Genomic DNA, 19,128 nt, shown 5'->3' with positions numbered 1-19,128 from the left:
ATGGGGAAGAAGCGCGGCCTGAGATGCTGTGGCAGAAAGATCCAAGCGAGAGATATATAGCTGGGTTCCTTAGCAACATGGGTTATCAGTGCGTGTCTCACTTGATGAAAGGAGGAGAAGTCTCTGTAACTTTTCCTTTAGACCCTGCGTTGTCATTATGCAACTATCCAGCTTCCTCACGAAACAAGGAGAGAGTATATTGAAAGAATTGGATATTGCTGGTTGAGAGAACCAAGACCACCAGATGAGAGCAGAAGTGGTAAGATCACCCCCAGAAAGGATCAAGCTTTTGGTGAATAATTTGACATCTCACAAATGAGCTTGATTCACTGGTAGCATTAATCAGGAATTCTGCTTCACTATCCTACTATTGTTCAGGCTACTGTGAATACGAGGCTGATAATCCTTTTGTATGCGCGATTTTCCCTGACAAAATGCCTCATCCAAAATAGAGATAAAAGCGATCTTCCTCTTGACTGAACCAGAATATTTTTATATATATACTCAAGCAAACCTCTCTCACTACATGTAGCATGTCTTCATCCAGATCCCAAGACAACACCCCCTCCTGCTTCACCGACACCCACGGTGTGATCACTACGACGACCAACGACCTCCCCGGCTACAAAATCACCAAAGTCCTTGGAACAGTCTACGGCCTCACCGTCCGAACCCGCAACTGGGGCACTGATCTCGGCGCGATCGTGCGCTCGTCTGTGGGCGGCGAGCTCCGTCCGTTCACCAATCTGATGTATACGTCGCGGAATGAGGCCGTCGAGCGACTGGTCGGAGAATGTATGGGGCGAGGCGGGAATGCAATCGTGGCGATGAGGTTCGATGTCTCGAGTATTGGGGCTTGTTCGCAGGTGTGTGCATATGGGCCTGCGTGTGTGGTGGAGAGGATTGAGGGGTAATGTGCTAGCCTGGCTTGTTTTTGGTGATAGTCCGACTCGAATAAAGGTTTACTGGTCGAAGGTTTCTTGCGGGGCGTCTTCATCAGAATGGTCCTGTATAGGTATATAGGCTAATGGGGCTCTTCGTCTAGCTCCGGCTTACATGCGGATTGAACTATGAGATTGTAGGAAAAGAATATGCAAAAGGATTGAACAGTGGCTGATCCGGAGACTGTAGCTTTGAGACGTTATGAAAGTAAGGGATAATCTGAGTTTGATAATCGCTGATGATACAGGTCTGATGTCCAGTCTGCATTTCTCACACACTGAATCACATCCAAAAGCTTTGACCCAGTGCACCGAATTTCTCATCATCCTCTGGGCCCCATTTCAAATCTTGAAAGTCCCGATACAGTGGAATAGTTTCCGGAGGTAACGTCAAACATGACTGAAATGCGAGATGCTGCGTGAGCCGGAGGAGACCCTTTGAATGCTCCCATCGCCGAGCTGATACACGCAGTGCAACACAAAGGCTGACAAACGCCTCTTTGCTCTCTGGTGTAGACAGATCCTCCAGTAGAGTGAGCAGCGAGATTGTTACCCACTGGCTGAGGGGCGCAGAAATACGATCCAAACCCCATAGTCGTCGACGAAGTTCAACTAGCCGAGCTACTTCACGCGCCGCTTCAAGGCGCATGGCTCGGGCTCTTGCATTTGAGGGGGTACTAGTATTGCTCATTTGTACACTTCCCGAGGACTTTTGCGAAAGGCCGTACAGTGTGATCATGATTGTGTGGTAGTATGTGCTATTCCCAATGAGTGACACGAAGCATTGTCAAGGGTTCGATTGATAACACTCACTGGGTGCCGAGGACCTGCGGAGAAGACCTCTCGGTATCACTTGGTCGCATGCAGGACGGTGCATGGGCCTTCCAAGCTTCAAGGCGCTTCAACGAGGCTTCAACACTCTGATTCACAGCCTCAGGTGAGAGATCTTTCCGATCTCGGGAGAGCAATCGGCATATGTCATTGACAATCAGAGTCAAGTCGCAGACGCAATTGCTTAAGCATGATTCATTGCTTGTAGTAGCTGGCTAGGAATTCGGATATGGAGCCCAATGCTCGCCCGCGAGACCTTCAACGTGGAGCACGAGCGGGCGCGCACGTTGCGGAATCTCAACCAGTGGCCGGCGCTGGTATATGATCAGATTTGCCCTGGATATTATTGCCAATAACTTAGAACCACCTGGTCTGACGTGGAGAGTGCTCGATCATCCCACACTCACAACCAAATTGTTATGTTACAAACATTGTCATACTGTTGCTCATCCCCGCTGGGTTTTGGCGAAGCAGATGGGTTAGAAGAGGAGAAGTTGCGTAACGCGTCCAATATTCGACCCTCATACACTCGAGCTAGACGGTTGTCACCGAACGTACACGTGCTATCAAAGGTTAGACGCAGACAAGTCTTAACAGAAAATTGCGGGCGAGGATAACAGATTATCATTCTCGTTACCATCTCCATAGAACGGCTAATCCTTGAATAGTGGCCAAGCTGAGTCGCCCCTCCTCCTCGTGGAGCCTCTGTGCTTGCTGATAAAAGCATTTAGCCAGAGAATGAGATCTGTCGTTCGTGTAGCTTCCGTTTTCGGAGTGAGAATCGTCCAGTAGTGCCTACGGTTCCGTCATAAGGATCATCAAACCAGGGAGGAAATCAACGGATCACTCACGCAAGCGTCGGCTAATATCGCATTCACCAAGAAGGGTGAGCAGTACTGACATACCACGTTTCCCGCCCGCATGTCTCGTACAAATAGGCTGCGGTCAATGCACGGAAACGTGGAATGATTCCAAGTAAACCACAGCGACACGAGCTCCGAAACAAACGCGCTTCTGCACTGGATCACCGTCCATGGCTTCGCGGGAACGTTGAAAGGGCGAGAGTGAGCGACCCGCTGTGTCTTCTGTGACTCAAACGCCGGCCCTTCCAAGTCAAGAAGAAGATGAATTTGACGCCGGAACTCCTTCACCTCGGACGTGTCTTCGATTGTACCCAGTTTCAGATGGTCCGTTATATACTCGCGAATTTCTTGTAGTGAAGCATGACTCCGAATCATATTCACAAGGTGCGAGACATGGCGTTCATTGCTACCGCGAAGAGCTCTCACGAGCTGGATTAGAAGCTCTTGGTCTTGTTCCATCATTGCTGCCTTGCGCTTCAGAGCCCCTTTTCGTCGCAGATCATTACCTTCGTCAACAATGCATTCGACTCCATTTTCGAAACAGCGTGCACAAGGCCGTCCACTGTCACACTGTGTCCAGTCAGTCCTGGCTTCAAGCAAGTCAACGGAAGCTGATATGGAGGTATCATTTTGATCACTAATTGATAATCTTCAGCGCCTGAGTCAGAGGACTTGCAATTACCTTTTGTTTTCTCTCCCGGCACGCGACACATGCTCTTGTTTGCTTTTGCCTCGGTGGTAGGAACATTGCGCCTTAGATTAGCTAGGATAATCAAGAAACAGCCTGAATGACTTGAACTTGTGAGAAGTTAGCGCCTGGTCCATATGGACCGATGGAGTGCCTGATGTTTTGGGACTTGTGGTTTGAAAGATGGAGATGCAATCAGAAATGGGGTATATCATTGTGGCAAGGTGGCTGATGTGTGACTGTATTTGCCGCATCTCGCCCCAACCCTGGATGGAAGAGGTAGATTGATAAACTGCGTAAGACCAAGAACCCCTAACAGCTCCAGCTGGCATTAGGTGGATGGATGAAACTTCCGATGCATCATCCCCTTGGCTTGTGGAATCGCAGATCATTGCGTCAGTCATCCTCAAAACTTGGAGCTGACAGCTGAGATCGGCAGGACGTAACAACCAATGACTTTTAGGCCCCATAGTCCTCAATGAGGGATTTATGAGACATGACTGTCATAGCCTTCACGGCCCAGTTAATGACGGGTTATTTGTTCTTATGTTGGCTCCGCGTCCGTCGCGTGTCTTTCGCTATTCAGAAACCGATACCTTTTGAGGATACTCACCCTTTTTTATGATCTACCCATTTTCTATCCGCAATGTCGGATCCCTTCAAGGTCCGTTCCTTGGCTCCAGCATTGAGCTCAGGTGGCCAAACACTGACGGCGAAACGCACATTGAGATCAATTCGAACTCGTCGTAACGCGTCCTTGTCATGTTCGGCGTGCAGGCTTCGGAAAACAAAAGTATGTGTTTAATAGACAATAGAGTGGCTCCTGTTCCTGCTAACCTCTTCAAACAGTGTCAGGGGGGACCTCCATGCGAAAACTGCGTGAAATACCAGACGGAATGTCGGAGAGAGGAAGACAAAGATGGTCGCCGACAGAAATCCCTGAAGCGAAAGCTTATCGAACTTGAACAGGACCGCGATCTTCTCGTGCGCCTACTCGACACCATTCGCGACGATGAAGACATAAAAGTCTCTCAGCTTCTCAATCTCATTCGCAACAATGCTCCGCCAGATGAGATTCGACCTTCGGTCGCAGATGGAAGGCAGCGGTCGAGACGCAGAATCTGCCCCGATACTGGCCAGGCTGTAAACAAGAACATTTCGTCTGCGCATGACGCTATTAAAACGCGGCCTCGCCGCAACATAATGGCAATAAGGAGCCTCTGTGACACCCCATAGTCAATGTGCCGGCAAAGCTTGGACATCAGTTACTGACGAGGATGATCTTTGTCTCCCACTCCATGTCGCTATCGATAAGGCCGCCTCAAACCGACCGCTTCACAACCTTGCACCCTGTACCTTCATCAAGGAGATCAATTCCCGGCACATACAAAGTTCTTACTTTTCCATTGACCGACTTTAGCGGCATTGCTGCAGAAGCATCGACCCCGTTATACGACGATGAAAGCCTCCTCTCAGCTCCGGGAAAGGGCAGTCAATCTCCACATCTGAGATTACAAGACAATCGCACCACGCGGCGGTCTTCAGTTTCTTCTATAAATCTTAAAAGGCACTTCCAAACGTTGCGTTTGTGCCAAATAACCCGGGGCGTCGAACTGTTCAGCGTGAGATAAGATTCACGCAGACTTGCTCTCGATAAGATTGTTCTTGATGAGTTCGATCTCGACATCAACAAATCCCAGAGACGTCATGTATCCTTCGCCTCCACCATAAGTCAAGTCAAGGTACACAAGGAACGCTCTCATGACCTCTCTTGGTGCCAGGAAGTGTTTCTCAAGATTCTCAGGTGGACGACCATCAAAGATTGGAAGGCCAGGAAGTCTCGCACTCTTCTCAGGAATCAGTCCCGCAATTTCCGCCTCAGAACGGTGGTACTCCTCGATGATATCCTCATCCGACGCTCCCAGCAACTTGAGGACAATTGCAATGAAGACTCCCGTCTGGTCCTTCCCCAAGTCATCGTAAACAAGAAGTGGGAGGTCGAACCCATCCCGGATGTGTGCAAAAATGGCTCTGTACGCGGGCGCAGACACGGTACAGTAGTGCTCATAGATCACCATGAAACTTTCGACTACGTCATAAGAAAGTCGGTTGAAATATTTAAGGAGTGTTTTTCGGCTCTCTTCCCAACTGACGGCGGGAATATGCTGTATGGTAATGCCTTCGATGGCAATGGTTGGCTTGTAGTTTTCGTCTGAACAGAGGTCGAAGATGTTTCTGATACCGAAGTGATCTCGCAGGGTCTGAAGTCCAGCTTGGGAGACATTTCCCAGGTTGGCTGAGCGGAAGAGAAACCCTCTTCGCACAGATTTGTTGCCAGACAATTCGTAGCCTCCAGCGTCTCGGAAGTTGTATAAGCCTAGAATCTGAGGAGAGGAGGATTCCTGTTCCGGCTCCTGACTCGAACCGCATAGCTTTCCCTTGATTGTACTAAGATGAAGGTTCTCTTTCATGTTGTTGAATTTGTCTATGAGTGTAATGGTGCTGCTGGAGATGAAGTGGTGACGTCTGGTCGGTCTAGCAGTCTGCGCCGACCTTTATACACCCCTAGCTTTTGAAGATCCTCTCAAACTATGTTGTACCACCTCGCTGGTTTTCTTTGTGGCAGTCGCTGCGAAGGAATCCAATTCAACACTCGACCTGCTTATACTCGGCAACAGTCTTGATTGACGTACCCTGCACGCGTCAGATGTACAGTTCCAGGATACTAAATCCCCTGAAGTTAGATAAAATCCTACTAAAATTGCTGCGTACAGTGACGATATTTGAAGATGCCGTTACACAGTGTTCCTCATCTCCGTCCTTATGATATCTGAGACATTGTCGTCCCCCTTGCTGACCATGACGTACAGAGGAATGTGGAAGTACATACCAGAGGATGCCTGACAGATATCGCTTCTCACCCTTCGCAGACTGCGATTATCTTCGGCAGCATCCCAGAGGCTGTCTCTCCCGAAAGGTCCTGACCGCATCTTCCACAATGCAAACAGTAGTTACGTGGCCCGTCCCGCAAACTGGGGACAGTTTGGGGCGATTTCCTTGACATTAACTTCAAGGATTGTCGCTTCAATATATGAGTTGACGAATCATGAAACATATTTCGTCCGATAGAAAGTGCGAGCTCTCGACAACCCGTTTCGCCATAGTCAGGAGCCGAGAGTACTTTCTATCACAATGACTACAGTATCCAAGAAAGTACTAGATACAACAATATACAATGTAGATGGATATATGCAAAGGCCTGATATTTCGTACTAATAATTGGGAAGATCACTCTGTGCTCAAACTAGAAAAGGTGAGACACTGGATAACAAGTGTGAATGTACTCTGATGATGCACTATGTAAGAGCCCACTCTCACTCTCCAATCTACCTCGCTACAGTTACCTGCTTTCTATGAGGCAGAATTTGCGAGTTTTCTCGAAATGGCTCACACCAGCAATATCTCAGAGCCCAACAAAACAGGTACTGAAGACGGAAAATTGGTCGATTTGGCGCGTTTCGATGCAGAGGACGATGAGACTGCTGTTAAGGCGAAGGGGCTCGTCCACAGGTACTGAAAAGACACGTTCTTCTCGTGCAAGTTGCAAAGGTCGACTGAAATAGAACCAGCCAATTCCTCAACCCTGCATACAAAGATCTGTCCATCCTGCGGCGACAAGGTCTTCCCAGCTCATCGAATCATTGTCTGTTCTCCGTCAAACTACTTCGAGTTGTCTGTAAGGCAAAGTTCGAGGTACCACCGTCCTTGTCTACAAGACCAGGGATTTTGTGAATCTAATCTGACAGCTTTCGTACTTGTAGGGAGAGAAAGCGAAATCAAAATAAATGACCGGTACGCGACCTTGGTGAGAAAGATGCCGCAGTTTGTCTACGGGGGCGACTATACTTGTGATATCACTCCAGAGACAGGAGAATCGGGGTCACCTATGCATTTATCCCCCACTGTCGACGCGGAAGAAAAGAAGACCACCTGAGCGATGTTCCTGATTCATAGTTTCATGCTCGGATATACGCCCAAGGCGACTATTTTCAGATCGAGGGTCTAATGGCTACGGCGAAGGGACGCTTTGAGAAGACATTCCTCAGCACCTTAGAGAAAGATTCCTTTGTCGCGACTGTTGTTGAAGTGTACACCTCAACAGCAGAGAATGATCGGGGTGTCAGAGACATTGTCGTCCAGCTGACGAGAAATAACCTGCCACACCTGAGGACTGGGCAAGATCCGGTCCTAAGTTCTCACTTTTTGCAGCGTATTCCTCAGTTTATGTTGGACATTTGCTTTCCACTATGGACGAATGTGCTAGGTACCAGACGGACAGTCAGCCTGGGCCAAGCAACAATCTCGTTTTTGGGATAGTCGAGGATAATTGATTACTTGGCCATGATGGGGTCAGCAGGGCTTGGGGATGGTAAAGATTTGGACGTGATAGAACTTCAACTATACCACTTTCCTAGTTAAAGTGATTCCCTTGAAGATAGTACACAATAATCCAAAATGGATCAAGAAGAACGAAACAGAAAGGTTCATTGTTACTGTCAGTAAAAATCCTCATTACATTGCAGTAGAAAAGACACATACTAGTTAACTAAGACATTGTCATCAAGGACTAAGGTTAGGAATAAGCATAACTTAACTTTATTATACGTCGATATAATGTATAAAACTGAACACGCTCAGGTCTAATACTTATCCTAGCATGCATGTCTCATTGATAATGCTTCAGAAATGCGACCATGTCCCTAATAGGGATCATATTACCCAACCACAATCTGACGGAGACTTATAGTAATGCTGACACAAGGTGGAGAACTATACTTGAAGAACCCAGGAGATACACTGATGATAATATAGAGTAGCGACTGGGATGAGCTATATAAAGGGTAGAATCTCCTGCTATATTCAAAGGAACCTCCCAATCAAAGCATTCTATTAAATCAGTTTACCACATCCTCTCACCTTACCAGCAAGAGTCTCCACATAACCATCAAGACTACCTTATCCTCCATCCTCACAAGATGCATCTTTCATTACTGCTGCTACCGCGGCTACTCTCAAGGTCAAGCTGCTGACAGCGACGGCAAGAGAGGTGAGGACAAGCTGGGAGACCTTCATGATGGATGTCTGAGAAAGAAGTTTGTGGAGTTTAAGATGTTTGATCAGTGAGGAGCGAGAGATGCACGAAGCAGCAGGGCCAGCAAGGGTTTATACTCACCTAGAGAGATGGGAATCATTTGGATGTAGATTAGTGAACAGCTGGTAGAATAAATCAATGGTTTCTTTCAAAGCAGATGAGGAGAGTGGCACAGGGACGACACACGTTCAAACTGGTCATCTTCTGTATATCATGCCTAATTTCATCAGCTGTGATGTAGAGAGTTGACTACGGATTGTCCTGCAATGAGCGCTTTAAATCCGATTCGCTCATAACACCTCCATGACAGTAGCGATCGAGCCAATGCCAACTCTAGTTAATTCTTGATGTGATGAGCTTGGGAATGACAAGCATCAGAGTGACGACTACACCAGGTATTCTATGAAAACAATAAAGGACGTTTGACAGAATCTATGAGATTCATCATCGATTAGATTGGTCTTGTGGGGGAACCTCTGGATGGATACTTGTCATCTCAGACTACATATTTAGGGCTTGATTGCATGTGCAATGCGTATTTTTAATCATTTAGGGGTGAAACTTAGCCCGAGGAGGATGATACGGCGCTTCCATCTTGCCTCGGGTACGGAGTAGATTGAAGGCTTCTCATTTTACCGTCGATTTTCAGGCAGATCCTGCCATTGTCTTCATCCTATCTTTGAGAATAGTTCTCCAGAGGTTCTATAGCATACTGTCGTCATCAATGTGGGGATGCATTTACCGGAATACGCGTCAACTCGGGCAGGCTTAGCTTCAATTAACCACGTATGTTATGTTTCCTCATTTTGACAATGATACCAGAAGCAAAGAAATGCAAGAGATGTGTTGAGGCGCAGAATGAGAGGTGAAATGGATGCCAATACTCCGTCCTTATATTTGTCTGGGAAGCGGAATAAGGTTGGGCGGACCGAGTGGCCAGACTCCATTCGCTGGGGCCACGTGCTCTGGTTGAGCAAGGATAGACACTCCTTTACCACATTTTTGGGTCGTTTGGAGCAAAACAGGGAGGAGGATTAGTGTCTTTACTATTATTGCCGGGGTCCAGATCCCATGCAGGATGTCAACGGCATAGCTGACCAATAATATCTGCTCTCTTATAGTTCCCGCCATAACAGGGAATACGAAGCACACTGTATTCGTATCCACTTCCCCATCCAGTTCACGAAGGAGACCAGGAAGGATCCTCTCACTCACTGTTAGAGTCTGCGAGTGTCTCTAGAATGTTACACACTGACGGCCACTTACCACTAGCTCTATCTAAGGAGGAAACAAAATGAAGATAGATCCATTGCATTATTGTCTGAATCTCTTCTTTAAACCGATACATCAAACAGCCATCCCTCGACAGATCCACCGTGGTGAGAATCATTTCCCAAATGGGCGTTTTTTCCCCGAAGTCGTAACCCAATTCGGCAAAGACTGAGAAGATCACAACGGCAGAGAAACTATGCAGCCATTGCCCCTGAACTCAGCAAGATCTTCATTCAGAGGGGACATCTTTGCCGACTACTCCGTATTAGATCGTGCAAAGATGATCAGTTTTTGTCATGGGCGACGATGGCACCGCGATTTCCTCCTTCTGCATCTACTTTCACCCCACCCACCCGCCCCTCCCCCAGGCCCTTGATCTTCACTTCTACACTATCTACCTCCATGTCCTGCAACGCAGTTCTTGATGATGGCAGACGCAACAGGCGCTGACCGCGGCTGGATTCTCTACGCGGTCTCGTGGCCGTTGTTCGGCGCCTGCGTTGTTGTCACCGCTACCAGATTCTGGGTACGTGTGCGCATCCTACGGAGCTGCGGCTGGGACGATGCATTCATTCTGCTTGCATTGATCTGTGCCACTGTCAATACTGTACTGGTAACTCTGAGTATCATGCATGGCACTGGGCGTCACATGCGTGATCTATCACACGAGGACCGAATCGCTTCAGTAAAGTATCAACTGCTTTCGCAAGGGTTTCATGTCTTGTCAACAAATTGGGGCAAGGTGTCGGTGGCCCTGTTTCTGGTTCGCATTATTTCGGGGGTGAAGCAACATAAGCGAGCCATGTATGCGGGGATGATCCTTCTGTCTATCATTAATATCGGTGGTGTCTACACCATCTACGGGCAGTGCACACCTACTGCAAAAGCCTGGAACGATGACATCCAAGGCACCTGCTGGCCAGCGGGGGCTCAGAAAGATTACGCTTTTTTTCAGGGCTGTACGTATGGCACGGACCCGACTTTGTCTTTAGGATGTTGCTAACCGGAGACGCTGTAGCTGCCTCTGCATTCAGCGACTTCGTTCTGGCGGTATATCCTCTCTTTACCATCAAAAATTTGCAGATGGCCACCAAGGTTAAATTCGGGCTCGGCTTCGTGCTCTCGCTGGGTATCTTGTTAGTCATAATTCCCAGCCTCTATTTCCTCTATGCTGTGCTCTAACGACGATACTAGCGCGATGGTGGCTGCGATTATCAAGACTGTGAACTTGGCGGCGCTGTCGGCTAAAGCTGATTATACGTGGGATACGCTCACTCTAACGATCTGGGTCGCAGTCGAACAATATCTCATTATTCTAGCCGCTTGCATTCCCTCACTCACGCCTCTTTTTAACATCATTGTGCGTCGAGTAACCAGCAAGCGGAGCAAATCCAAATCCACTCCCCACGAGCTGGGAACAAGTGACCGCAAATTGAGTCGCCCTCAACCCTACCTGCCTTTTGCAAGCGTAGGGCGAGACTACGTCGAATATCCGATGACCTGCGTCGGTTCGGCAAAGAATTCCAAGCGCCGTAGCAGTGACAGCGAGGCGCTCATTACGGTCGAGCCTAGTTCCCCGAATGGGATCCTCAAAACAACCGAGTTTCATGTTCAGGGGCTGGTACGATACGAAGGAAGGTGACGATTATTTCATGTATTTCAGATTATGTCAGACTATGTCAGATTAATGTCAGAATATTCATCGCATCCACCCATTCAGTCGCAATGCATGGGTAATCACGACTGTTTCCAAGGTACCTTGACATCGGAGATGTTGAAGTGCGCAGTTACGGTAATGTTATTCCACAACGCAAGTCTGGTGGTTGATATGAATCTCATGCATGGGCTCAGCAATGATGGGACGTGCTGATTTTGAGGCAATACAACTATACGAGTCTTGCAGAATAGGGAGATAACATGATTCTGGTTCATTTTATACAGCTATCCACGGGACAAAGCCGGAAGACCCGAGGGTATAGACCGTGGTTCAATCAAGGCTTGTTTTTTAACTCTTTTTGGGTCTAGTTTTGTGGTGTATGATGGGACGATCCACGGTTGCATTGCATTCCGCTATTTGGAGATTTCTGCGGGGGTTTGAGAATGGTTTATGTTATGTTGGCGAGTATCGTGGTAAAATCGTGTTATGCGCGAGAATGCCTACAAGTTAATATGGGTGTTGTTGCATAGTTCTGAGATGCATAAATATATCCAAGCTATTGAGTTGATGGCCATAGAGGACAATGCATGATAGATGGACTGAGATCAAAGAAGACCAATTGGTTCGTCTATATGGAATCGAAAAGATTTGTACAGTGGCGAAGAAAGGTAGCAAACAGTCAAACACAATTGTATAGCACAAATGAAGAAAAATCAGAAGAGCGACAAAATGGCCATGTTGTCCAATGCATCCAATGCTATAACACCATGGATTCTTACCAGAATCTGTACAATCATCAGCGTAATCCACTGTATCAAAAGACTGAGCATACCTCATGACATAAGGGCAGATAGACTCTCCACCATAGGAAGTCCAGATCGCCTGTTCCCTGACAGGAGTACCAGTGTGCGCAGCATTGATCATCCATCCGTCCCGGATGAAGATACCAACGTGGGAAACCTTGTTCTTGCAGTCGCCGCCAGTAGCCCAGAAGAGCAGATCACCCTCCTTGGCCTCGGAGCGAGGAAGCCGCTTGCCCATGTTCGAGTCGTACTGCGTCTGCGCCGTGCGGGGAATCGTCTTCTTCAGCGCCTGGCAGACGGCGTACTGGGTCAGGCCGGAGCAGTCGAAGCCGCCGCCGGAGGGACCCTTGCAGCCACCGCCGCCCCAGACGTAGGGCAGGCCCTTCTCCTTCTCGGCCGCGTCGACGATGGCCTTGCCGGATCCGCTGCCGCTGCCGGAGCCACCGCCGCTGCTGTCGTCGCAGTGCTTGGTGACGTAGCCGCTTGTACCGGTCTTGACGTAGTAATCGGCGACGTAGCAGCCGTCCGAGGTCTTGTCCCAGAGCGAGTCGCCCTTGACGTCGGTGCCGGCAGCTTGGCAGACAAGGGTGACCTCGTGGCCCCTGGCGTAAGTCTTGACCACAGGATGGTCGGTGCCGGGACCCGAGCGGCAGTTGACGCCGTCGCCGTTGATAGGGTAGGCGCTGACAGAAGGAATGATAGCTGCAAGAGATGCAGCGACAACGGTGAGGTACTTCATTTTGATGAGAGACGAGGGATGCAAACTTGGAATGAGTTTTTTGCTTGGAGGTTTGATGATGTTGTTGATGAAGACTCAGACACGGGCTGATCGTGCCTTTTATAGACATTGAGCCCTTGTTGTTGCTGCTTCTCCATTTCTGTGATGCTCAGGGTCTGTTGATCCGGAGAGAGCGCATCTCGTATTCCCGTAGAGTCCAAACATGAACTCTCGTGTTCCTTAGATTCAGGGTCCATGGGATGGGGCCAAGTGTCGTATCCGAGGCCAAGTTTAGAAGCGTTACATTGCCCGGCTCGTAATGCTCGTGTTCCTGGCATCGCATGGAGTAGGAAGCCACCAGGAGTTAAGCAGCAGGGCATGATCTAAAAATAGACCTAAAAATAGCATCCAAGAGAACACAAGCTCTGAAGCTTAACTTATCAAGGCCATTGTTCTCGTTCTTCTCGTGTTGCGGGTTAGTCTGCAGTCATCACAGCGAATCATGGCTGAATACGAGATCAGACCATCAAAATACCCCAGGGGCATACTTGATTAGTGTGAATTAATCTGGCCTAATAAACTAGTTCTACCGTATTATTTGAAGTTTTGAACCCCTGTTGTGTGGAGATTGATTCCTTTTTGAGAGTCATCCAGCGAGACTATTTGTGCGGGATTCAACACGATGCCTGCAGATAAACTAGGTCAAGCAACAAGCGAAGCATTCCTGATTTTTTGACTGGGATGCGAAGCTCTTGGTCCCTATCGAACCGGTTCTCGACTCCTTCCTGGATGCGATGCTACCTCGAGATAGAAAGCCTTTGCTCGTATTTTGATCAAGTGGCTCACTGGTAGCATGCGTATCTTCGTTCTGTTGAATCACCTGTTCCTGGTCGGTAGTATTGGTTGAGTAAATCTCTGAGAGACGATCTGTCAGTCTCGTTGTATTGTAAGCCAGATCTTCCTTTCGATGGTCATTGGAAAAGTCTGTCTAGTTGACGGCGCCAAATGCCTCCCCAAAGCGAGGCCCAGTGGTATCCAGGTTATTCTCTTGTCTTCATGACGAACAGCAGTAGTCAAATTTTCAGTGTGAAGCTGGCCATGTAGACTAACCTGTCACACATATTCAAGAATGTCTGCTCCGATGCTCGTCGTGCTGTACTGGAAAGTACAAGTTCTCCAGGTCTTCCCCCATTGTCGGCTGCGCATGTCCAAGTATAAGCAGTTACATAAGGGCAGTACTTGATAGTATGTTCAATAGTAATGATTCCATCCTTATCTGCTCTTAGAACTAGTATAACGTGGTCAATCGTGACCGACAGTCAATATCAGTCATATGTAATATCATGAACAGGTAGAATGGGTTAATTAAACTGCATCATCCCAAGCTTCCACAGATACATGTCCATCTTATGCGCTCTCGGACTCCCAAAGATGGTCGACTCCAACACACTCCTGATCTCATCGTCCGGGACTTCACAAAACCCCTCGACGCCATTCTTGAGCAGCAGAACCGTGCCAGCATTTTCCAGCAGCATTGCGGGCAACTTCCAGTCAACAGGCTTTGGCGCCATAGGCAATAGGTACAGCTGCAGCAAAGACTCGGCGTAGTCCTTGTCCAAGCGAGGAACAGGGTCTCCTTCGTTGATGATTGCATGGAAGACCGACTGGGAGTGGGAAGCGCTGAGAGCAGGTGCTGTTACTGGTGGCGATCCAAAGGTGATGCAGTGCGTAACGGCAAACTCTGTGCTTGTCAGCTTTGTTTACTCATTGATAGGTAAGTCCGACGAACTTGATCCCAGTTGACTCAATGATGATGGATTTTTGGAGCTCATATGCGCGTACAGCAAGGAAGCTACGGCTCCGCCAGCAGAATGCCCTGTGAAGAGTAGCTGCACGTCCTCGTCCTCAGCTTCGTGTACTCCAGCGTCCAAGAGAACGGAGGATATAGCGTTCGAGACCTTGTCAACCATTGCTTTGGCGCATTCTAAGAATCCACCGTGGACTTTATACTCGGTCTCATCGACGTTCTACCCCGTCAGCATGCATTCCATCGTTGATAGGACACTTACGATGTAGCCATTTCCGTCCGTTTCTTTCCCGATATCGTCAAAATTAATTGTCCAATCTCGTCTTATGGACGTCGACCCTCGTATCGCGACTACTAAAAGTCTTGAACCCGCTGAAGAGAACAAGTGCATCCGCGTTGCCTTTACAGTCCCATCTCGAAAAGAAGCGTCAATTTCTACACTGTGTTTAGTTGGCTGGTAGGCAGAGAACTGCTCTGGACGCGAAATCCTGCCCATCACGGCCGTGTCGGAAGAATAAACCTCCTTCGAAGCCCATGCCGCTATCCTGATCAGACTGGCTCGGTCATCGCTTCTGCGCCCGTCAGTCAGTATCCCGAAAAAATAACCGGAGAACGCACATTGCAGCTGGCTTGACAGAAGCAGGCAGCGAGCCATTGGTGTACCGGCTGATCTTTTCGACCTGCCGGCTCATGGATATGACATCTACGTCGACCTCTCCACCTACGCGGATCAGCGGACGAAACTCTGCAGGAGTGAAACTGAATTACCGCTCATGTCAATCTGCTCGAGATATTCATCTAGTCGGACGGAGAGTTCCCGCAGATTGCGCGACGTCGCAGCGGAATGATTCGACTGGGAGACGTCGGCGACCGAGGCGGAGGACTCGGCGGATGCCTCGGCAGCTGTGCGAGAGGATTTCTTTCGTATGAAAGAACTGACTACTTTCTTTGCGAATGACTGCTTCATTTTTGTGAAATGGTTGCATCAGCTTAGTTTCGGGATGGGAAACTACGCTGGCGGGGTGGATGAGTTGAGGCTGATAGAAGAGGACTGAAATGATTCCATCGCGTAGGACCCTGGACAATGGAAGCCAATCGCTTGAAATAACCATCGGAGGAGAGCTGGATACCTAGCCTCGTGAGGTTGCTCAAGGAATGCCGTTGAATGTGGCGTGCGGCTGAGGGGTCAGCACTCGTGATAAAACCGCGCCTTTTTGACACGAGCGAGAGTCCAGCAACCAGTCTCAGTATGTCGTCAAATGTATTTGAAAATCTACAGTCTCCCGTCTCATATGACGCCGAGATCGATAAAGGATGGCAGCTAATCTCAGAAAAAGGCGATAACCCTGTTATGAGAATATTGGAAGTTCTGCAGGATACGTATTGGAGAGCCGTGACGGATGAGATCGCCAATGCACTTTTAGCGTTTGACGACTACAAGACGTTTTGTCCCGACGGCTTGCCAAAGATTGGGGAGGATGAGCTCGAAAGCGAGTATCTCCAAGAGCTAGTGGACTTATGGGGTATGCCTATTCCTTGACATGCACCACGAATTGCTAACGCAGCCAGATCCACTGGGACTATCTGATGACAAGAAGAAGGATCTGTGTGAGAAGGTCCTGCATAATGTCAAAAGTTGATAGCCGAATCTTAACTGCCAGACGTATACTCACGCACTCATTAGGAAGGCAAGACTTATCAACTGACGAGCTGTTGGCTCGCTCCTTACTTCAAGCATGCGGTTCGTCTATCATCCACTACTGAGAGACGCACTGACAATCGTTGCAGGGTTGACGGATTATGATTTTGTGCAGGAGTATAGAAAGCCGACCTTTCCATCCCTGGGTCCTGCAGCTCAAGGTAGGCGTTAATATCGGTATACATGGACCTTTACACTCGATTGACGTATCCAGTTGACAAAAGATATTCCGGAGTATATCAAGCCGTACAGTGCTCGGAATGTCGATTCTGTATCCGTACGTTTCACTTCTACGAATGCAAGAAGGGTTGTGATGACCAGTAAGATGTTTCTCTCTTCACTGGGAGTACTGAAACTGAAGTGAGGCTCAGTGGATTCGTACGCAACCATGTTAAAACAGTCCCAGTGAGGGACGAGATCCCCCACGGGCTTCTCAGTACATTGATGTATCCGACCCGGTTCCGATTGTGTTGCAGTTGTATGGAGACGTCTCTCCATCCAAGAGATCACTTGAGAGTTGCATGGAGGTTCAAAAAAGCAGGAGATACAGAGAATCATCAATTCAGCCGTGAGTTGGATGCTTTGGAAGATCATATCAAAGGACAAAGTCTACTATCATTTGGGAATGTGTTTCTGGAGCATCTCTCCCACGGTGGTTTACGAAACAGCCTCAAATCCATGCACTCGCGACAACTTTTTCCGGCAGGGAACGCTCATTGTGCCGTGATGTTTGGCCCACTCTTGATTGAGAACGGGATGACGATGCAAGCACACTCCATGGTCCTGCCTTTGATATCTCTCTAACTGCAGTAGATATCCTGGCGGGGCGCTCATCTCAGTCCGACCGTTACCGTGTCTAGGGCGTCACTCGTCCCGGGAGGTCAGAGAGTTTCTCCATCCGGAGGATTTCAGGACTATCCACGGCTGCGATGTCCACTGCGCACAGCTGTACTCTGTATCTCCCGACCGCAGGGTGTATGAAGCGACCAAAAAGGTCCGGGATCGACGATTTCTCTGCGCCAGGAAGCAGCTCTCCGGCGGTCTATTCAGCGGGTTCAACGAGGACTTTCGGTGGAAAGCCGGAGAAGACCAAATCGTCGCCCTATTCCTCGCTTTCGCAGAGGCGTGGAGGACGAATCGATCGCCAGTTCAACCGGAAGCATACAATCGAGAGCTTCTACTGGGTTACGCATCGGCAATCACGCAAGTCATGCAGTTCTTTTTCGATGAGATTAAACTGCATCTCTTTATGTTCGCGCAAAAACTGGGCAAGACGCAGAAACTGGCCTACAGTCGGATGAGCAACAATTGCCAGGACTTTTGTAATGGCCTCGTCACCTACAAGGAAGTCTTCGTCTATTCCCCCTTTGATGTCATGTACCCTTTTCTACCAGTCTCTCTATCTCTGGACATTGAGAAGAAACCGGAAGAAGATTGCCTTTGCTACCTGCAGAGTTTTGTCAAGCCTCTGCAGTACCCGATTCCGGGATTCAGAAGCAGGCGAGCGATGCTCGGTTCGGCCATTAATTTGTACTCGGCGTCCGCCCAGAATGACGCCGACCTCATTGACCACGTGTGGGGTGTTCGCTTCGGCCAAGATCCTGATGACGACTCCTACCTGGGATTTTATACTGGGGATGACCGTGGCGGCGATCCGTACCTTCTCAAAGACGAAGAAATGAGCTGCTCGGATCGATTCGCAACCCACATGCTCCCTGGCCAATGCCAATCGAAGCGCTGCACCCTGGCAGACCATCTGCTGGACTGTCCGGTTGACAACCTGTCGGTCCTCCAAACACATTTGCTGCGCGCCCAGAAATACTATTACAACCGTAGAGGCGAGTTTCTTTCTGATCTCGGCACGAAAGCCTGGGTCACCAATCGACTCGAGATACTCGATCGACTCCGAGTCCTCAACGACTTTCTGGCCGAGATTGCCCTTCAGTTCCAGAACAGCTGCAAGGAGGTCCTCTCGCCAGGCTGTACCGTCAAGGCAGTGCGGAAGGTCTGGAAACCGGCCGACACGCTCTTCTCACGAGCATGGCATGGAGATAAACGAGTAGGAGACCGCCTGCACCCTGCACCGGATATTGATTTTGGTGACGGCGAGTTGAACAACTGGAAAGCAGTCGGGTTACTTACGCTGGGATTCCCACTGTTCCAGACGCATCGGCAGATGCTGGACCGGCGTGAGTTGTTCACGACCCGACTGAAGACACTCGCATCACTGCTTAGTACGAAAGTAGCCGGGAAAGGCGAAGTCTGGTCGCCATGGAAGTGGTGTACGTGCTCCGATTGCAAGGTGTATCGATTGCGCCATATTTGCTCTCGGATGGACTCGAATTTCATAAGTACCGTTAACAGCGACGGGGCGAAGCCCGTCATTCAGCCGGGCCATCCCGACTATGTCTCGCCTTTGGAAGTGCTAGATGCGCTGAAGGACGGGGTGTTTTGGAAGGACGCGCTGGATGACTGTCGATATGAGTTGGAGAAGGAGGTGAGACGTCATGACGTGATGGGATTGACATGGGAGAGTACTCTGTTGCTTTGCTTGAGATGTATTCTGGGGAGTGGTACCCTGCAAGACGTTCACGATCAATTGGAGTACTACAAGCTGGTCTTTGAGGAGGCGTCTAAAAAGACATTGCCATCTAGCCAGTTTGTTTAACCGTTATTAGATCAGGCAGTAAACACCAA

At 49.0% G+C, this 19,128-nt stretch overlaps 10 protein-coding genes across 10 annotated transcripts; 5 read left to right on the top strand and 5 right to left on the bottom strand.

Annotated features, from left to right (window-relative positions):
* Positions 1-533: 533 nt before the first annotated feature.
* Positions 534-914, top strand: Aspvir_003735 (YbjQ family protein; the record flags this gene model as incomplete). The annotated part of the gene is made up of 1 exon (XM_043266985.1): positions 534-914. The coding sequence occupies one exon, from the start codon at positions 534-536 to the stop codon at positions 912-914; it is 381 nt and encodes a 126-aa protein (XP_043122920.1).
* A 310-nt stretch (positions 915-1,224) lies between these two features.
* Positions 1,225-1,680, bottom strand: Aspvir_003734 (uncharacterized protein; the record flags this gene model as incomplete). Its single annotated transcript, XM_043266984.1, has 1 exon — positions 1,225-1,680. The coding sequence occupies one exon, from the start codon at positions 1,678-1,680 to the stop codon at positions 1,225-1,227; it is 456 nt and encodes a 151-aa protein (XP_043122919.1).
* A 910-nt stretch (positions 1,681-2,590) lies between these two features.
* Aspvir_003733 (uncharacterized protein) lies at positions 2,591-3,383 on the bottom strand (the record flags this gene model as incomplete). Its single annotated transcript, XM_043266983.1, has 2 exons — positions 2,591-3,205; positions 3,318-3,383. The coding sequence occupies 2 exons, from the start codon at positions 3,381-3,383 to the stop codon at positions 2,591-2,593; spliced, it is 681 nt and encodes a 226-aa protein (XP_043122918.1).
* Positions 3,384-3,969: 586 nt separating this feature from the next.
* On the top strand, positions 3,970-4,559 carry Aspvir_003732 (Zn(II)2Cys6 transcription factor domain-containing protein; the record flags this gene model as incomplete). The annotated part of the gene is made up of 2 exons (XM_043266982.1): positions 3,970-4,116; positions 4,173-4,559. 2 exons carry the CDS (start codon positions 3,970-3,972, stop codon positions 4,557-4,559), a joined length of 534 nt encoding a protein of 177 aa, XP_043122917.1.
* A 398-nt stretch (positions 4,560-4,957) lies between these two features.
* Positions 4,958-5,794, bottom strand: Aspvir_003731 (tyrosine-protein phosphatase; the record flags this gene model as incomplete). The annotated part of the gene is made up of 1 exon (XM_043266981.1): positions 4,958-5,794. One exon carries the CDS (start codon positions 5,792-5,794, stop codon positions 4,958-4,960), a length of 837 nt encoding a protein of 278 aa, XP_043122916.1.
* Positions 5,795-6,674: 880 nt separating this feature from the next.
* On the top strand, positions 6,675-6,900 carry Aspvir_003730 (uncharacterized protein; the record flags this gene model as incomplete). The annotated part of the gene is made up of 2 exons (XM_043266980.1): positions 6,675-6,683; positions 6,724-6,900. The coding sequence occupies 2 exons, from the start codon at positions 6,675-6,677 to the stop codon at positions 6,898-6,900; spliced, it is 186 nt and encodes a 61-aa protein (XP_043122915.1).
* A 3,274-nt stretch (positions 6,901-10,174) lies between these two features.
* Aspvir_003729 (uncharacterized protein) lies at positions 10,175-11,389 on the top strand (the record flags this gene model as incomplete). The annotated part of the gene is made up of 3 exons (XM_043266979.1): positions 10,175-10,706; positions 10,766-10,883; positions 10,942-11,389. 3 exons carry the CDS (start codon positions 10,175-10,177, stop codon positions 11,387-11,389), a joined length of 1,098 nt encoding a protein of 365 aa, XP_043122914.1.
* Positions 11,390-12,179: 790 nt separating this feature from the next.
* Positions 12,180-12,946, bottom strand: Aspvir_003728 (uncharacterized protein; the record flags this gene model as incomplete). The annotated part of the gene is made up of 2 exons (XM_043266978.1): positions 12,180-12,189; positions 12,237-12,946. The coding sequence occupies 2 exons, from the start codon at positions 12,944-12,946 to the stop codon at positions 12,180-12,182; spliced, it is 720 nt and encodes a 239-aa protein (XP_043122913.1).
* Positions 12,947-14,286: 1,340 nt separating this feature from the next.
* On the bottom strand, positions 14,287-15,699 carry Aspvir_003727 (uncharacterized protein; the record flags this gene model as incomplete). The annotated part of the gene is made up of 5 exons (XM_043266977.1): positions 14,287-14,666; positions 14,715-14,952; positions 14,995-15,304; positions 15,351-15,453; positions 15,501-15,699. 5 exons carry the CDS (start codon positions 15,697-15,699, stop codon positions 14,287-14,289), a joined length of 1,230 nt encoding a protein of 409 aa, XP_043122912.1.
* Positions 15,700-15,981: 282 nt separating this feature from the next.
* Aspvir_003726 (uncharacterized protein) lies at positions 15,982-19,099 on the top strand (the record flags this gene model as incomplete). Its single annotated transcript, XM_043266976.1, has 5 exons — positions 15,982-16,255; positions 16,302-16,367; positions 16,417-16,473; positions 16,521-16,592; positions 17,292-19,099. 5 exons carry the CDS (start codon positions 15,982-15,984, stop codon positions 19,097-19,099), a joined length of 2,277 nt encoding a protein of 758 aa, XP_043122911.1.
* Between the last annotated feature and the right edge of the window lie 29 nt (positions 19,100-19,128).

The sequence above is a fragment of the Aspergillus viridinutans genome, assembly GCF_018404265.1.
Source record: "Aspergillus viridinutans IFM 47045 DNA, scaffold_2, whole genome shotgun sequence".
Taxonomy (NCBI): Eukaryota; Fungi; Ascomycota; class Eurotiomycetes; order Eurotiales; family Aspergillaceae; genus Aspergillus; species Aspergillus viridinutans.
This window is presented reverse-complemented; position numbering and strand designations above follow the sequence as displayed.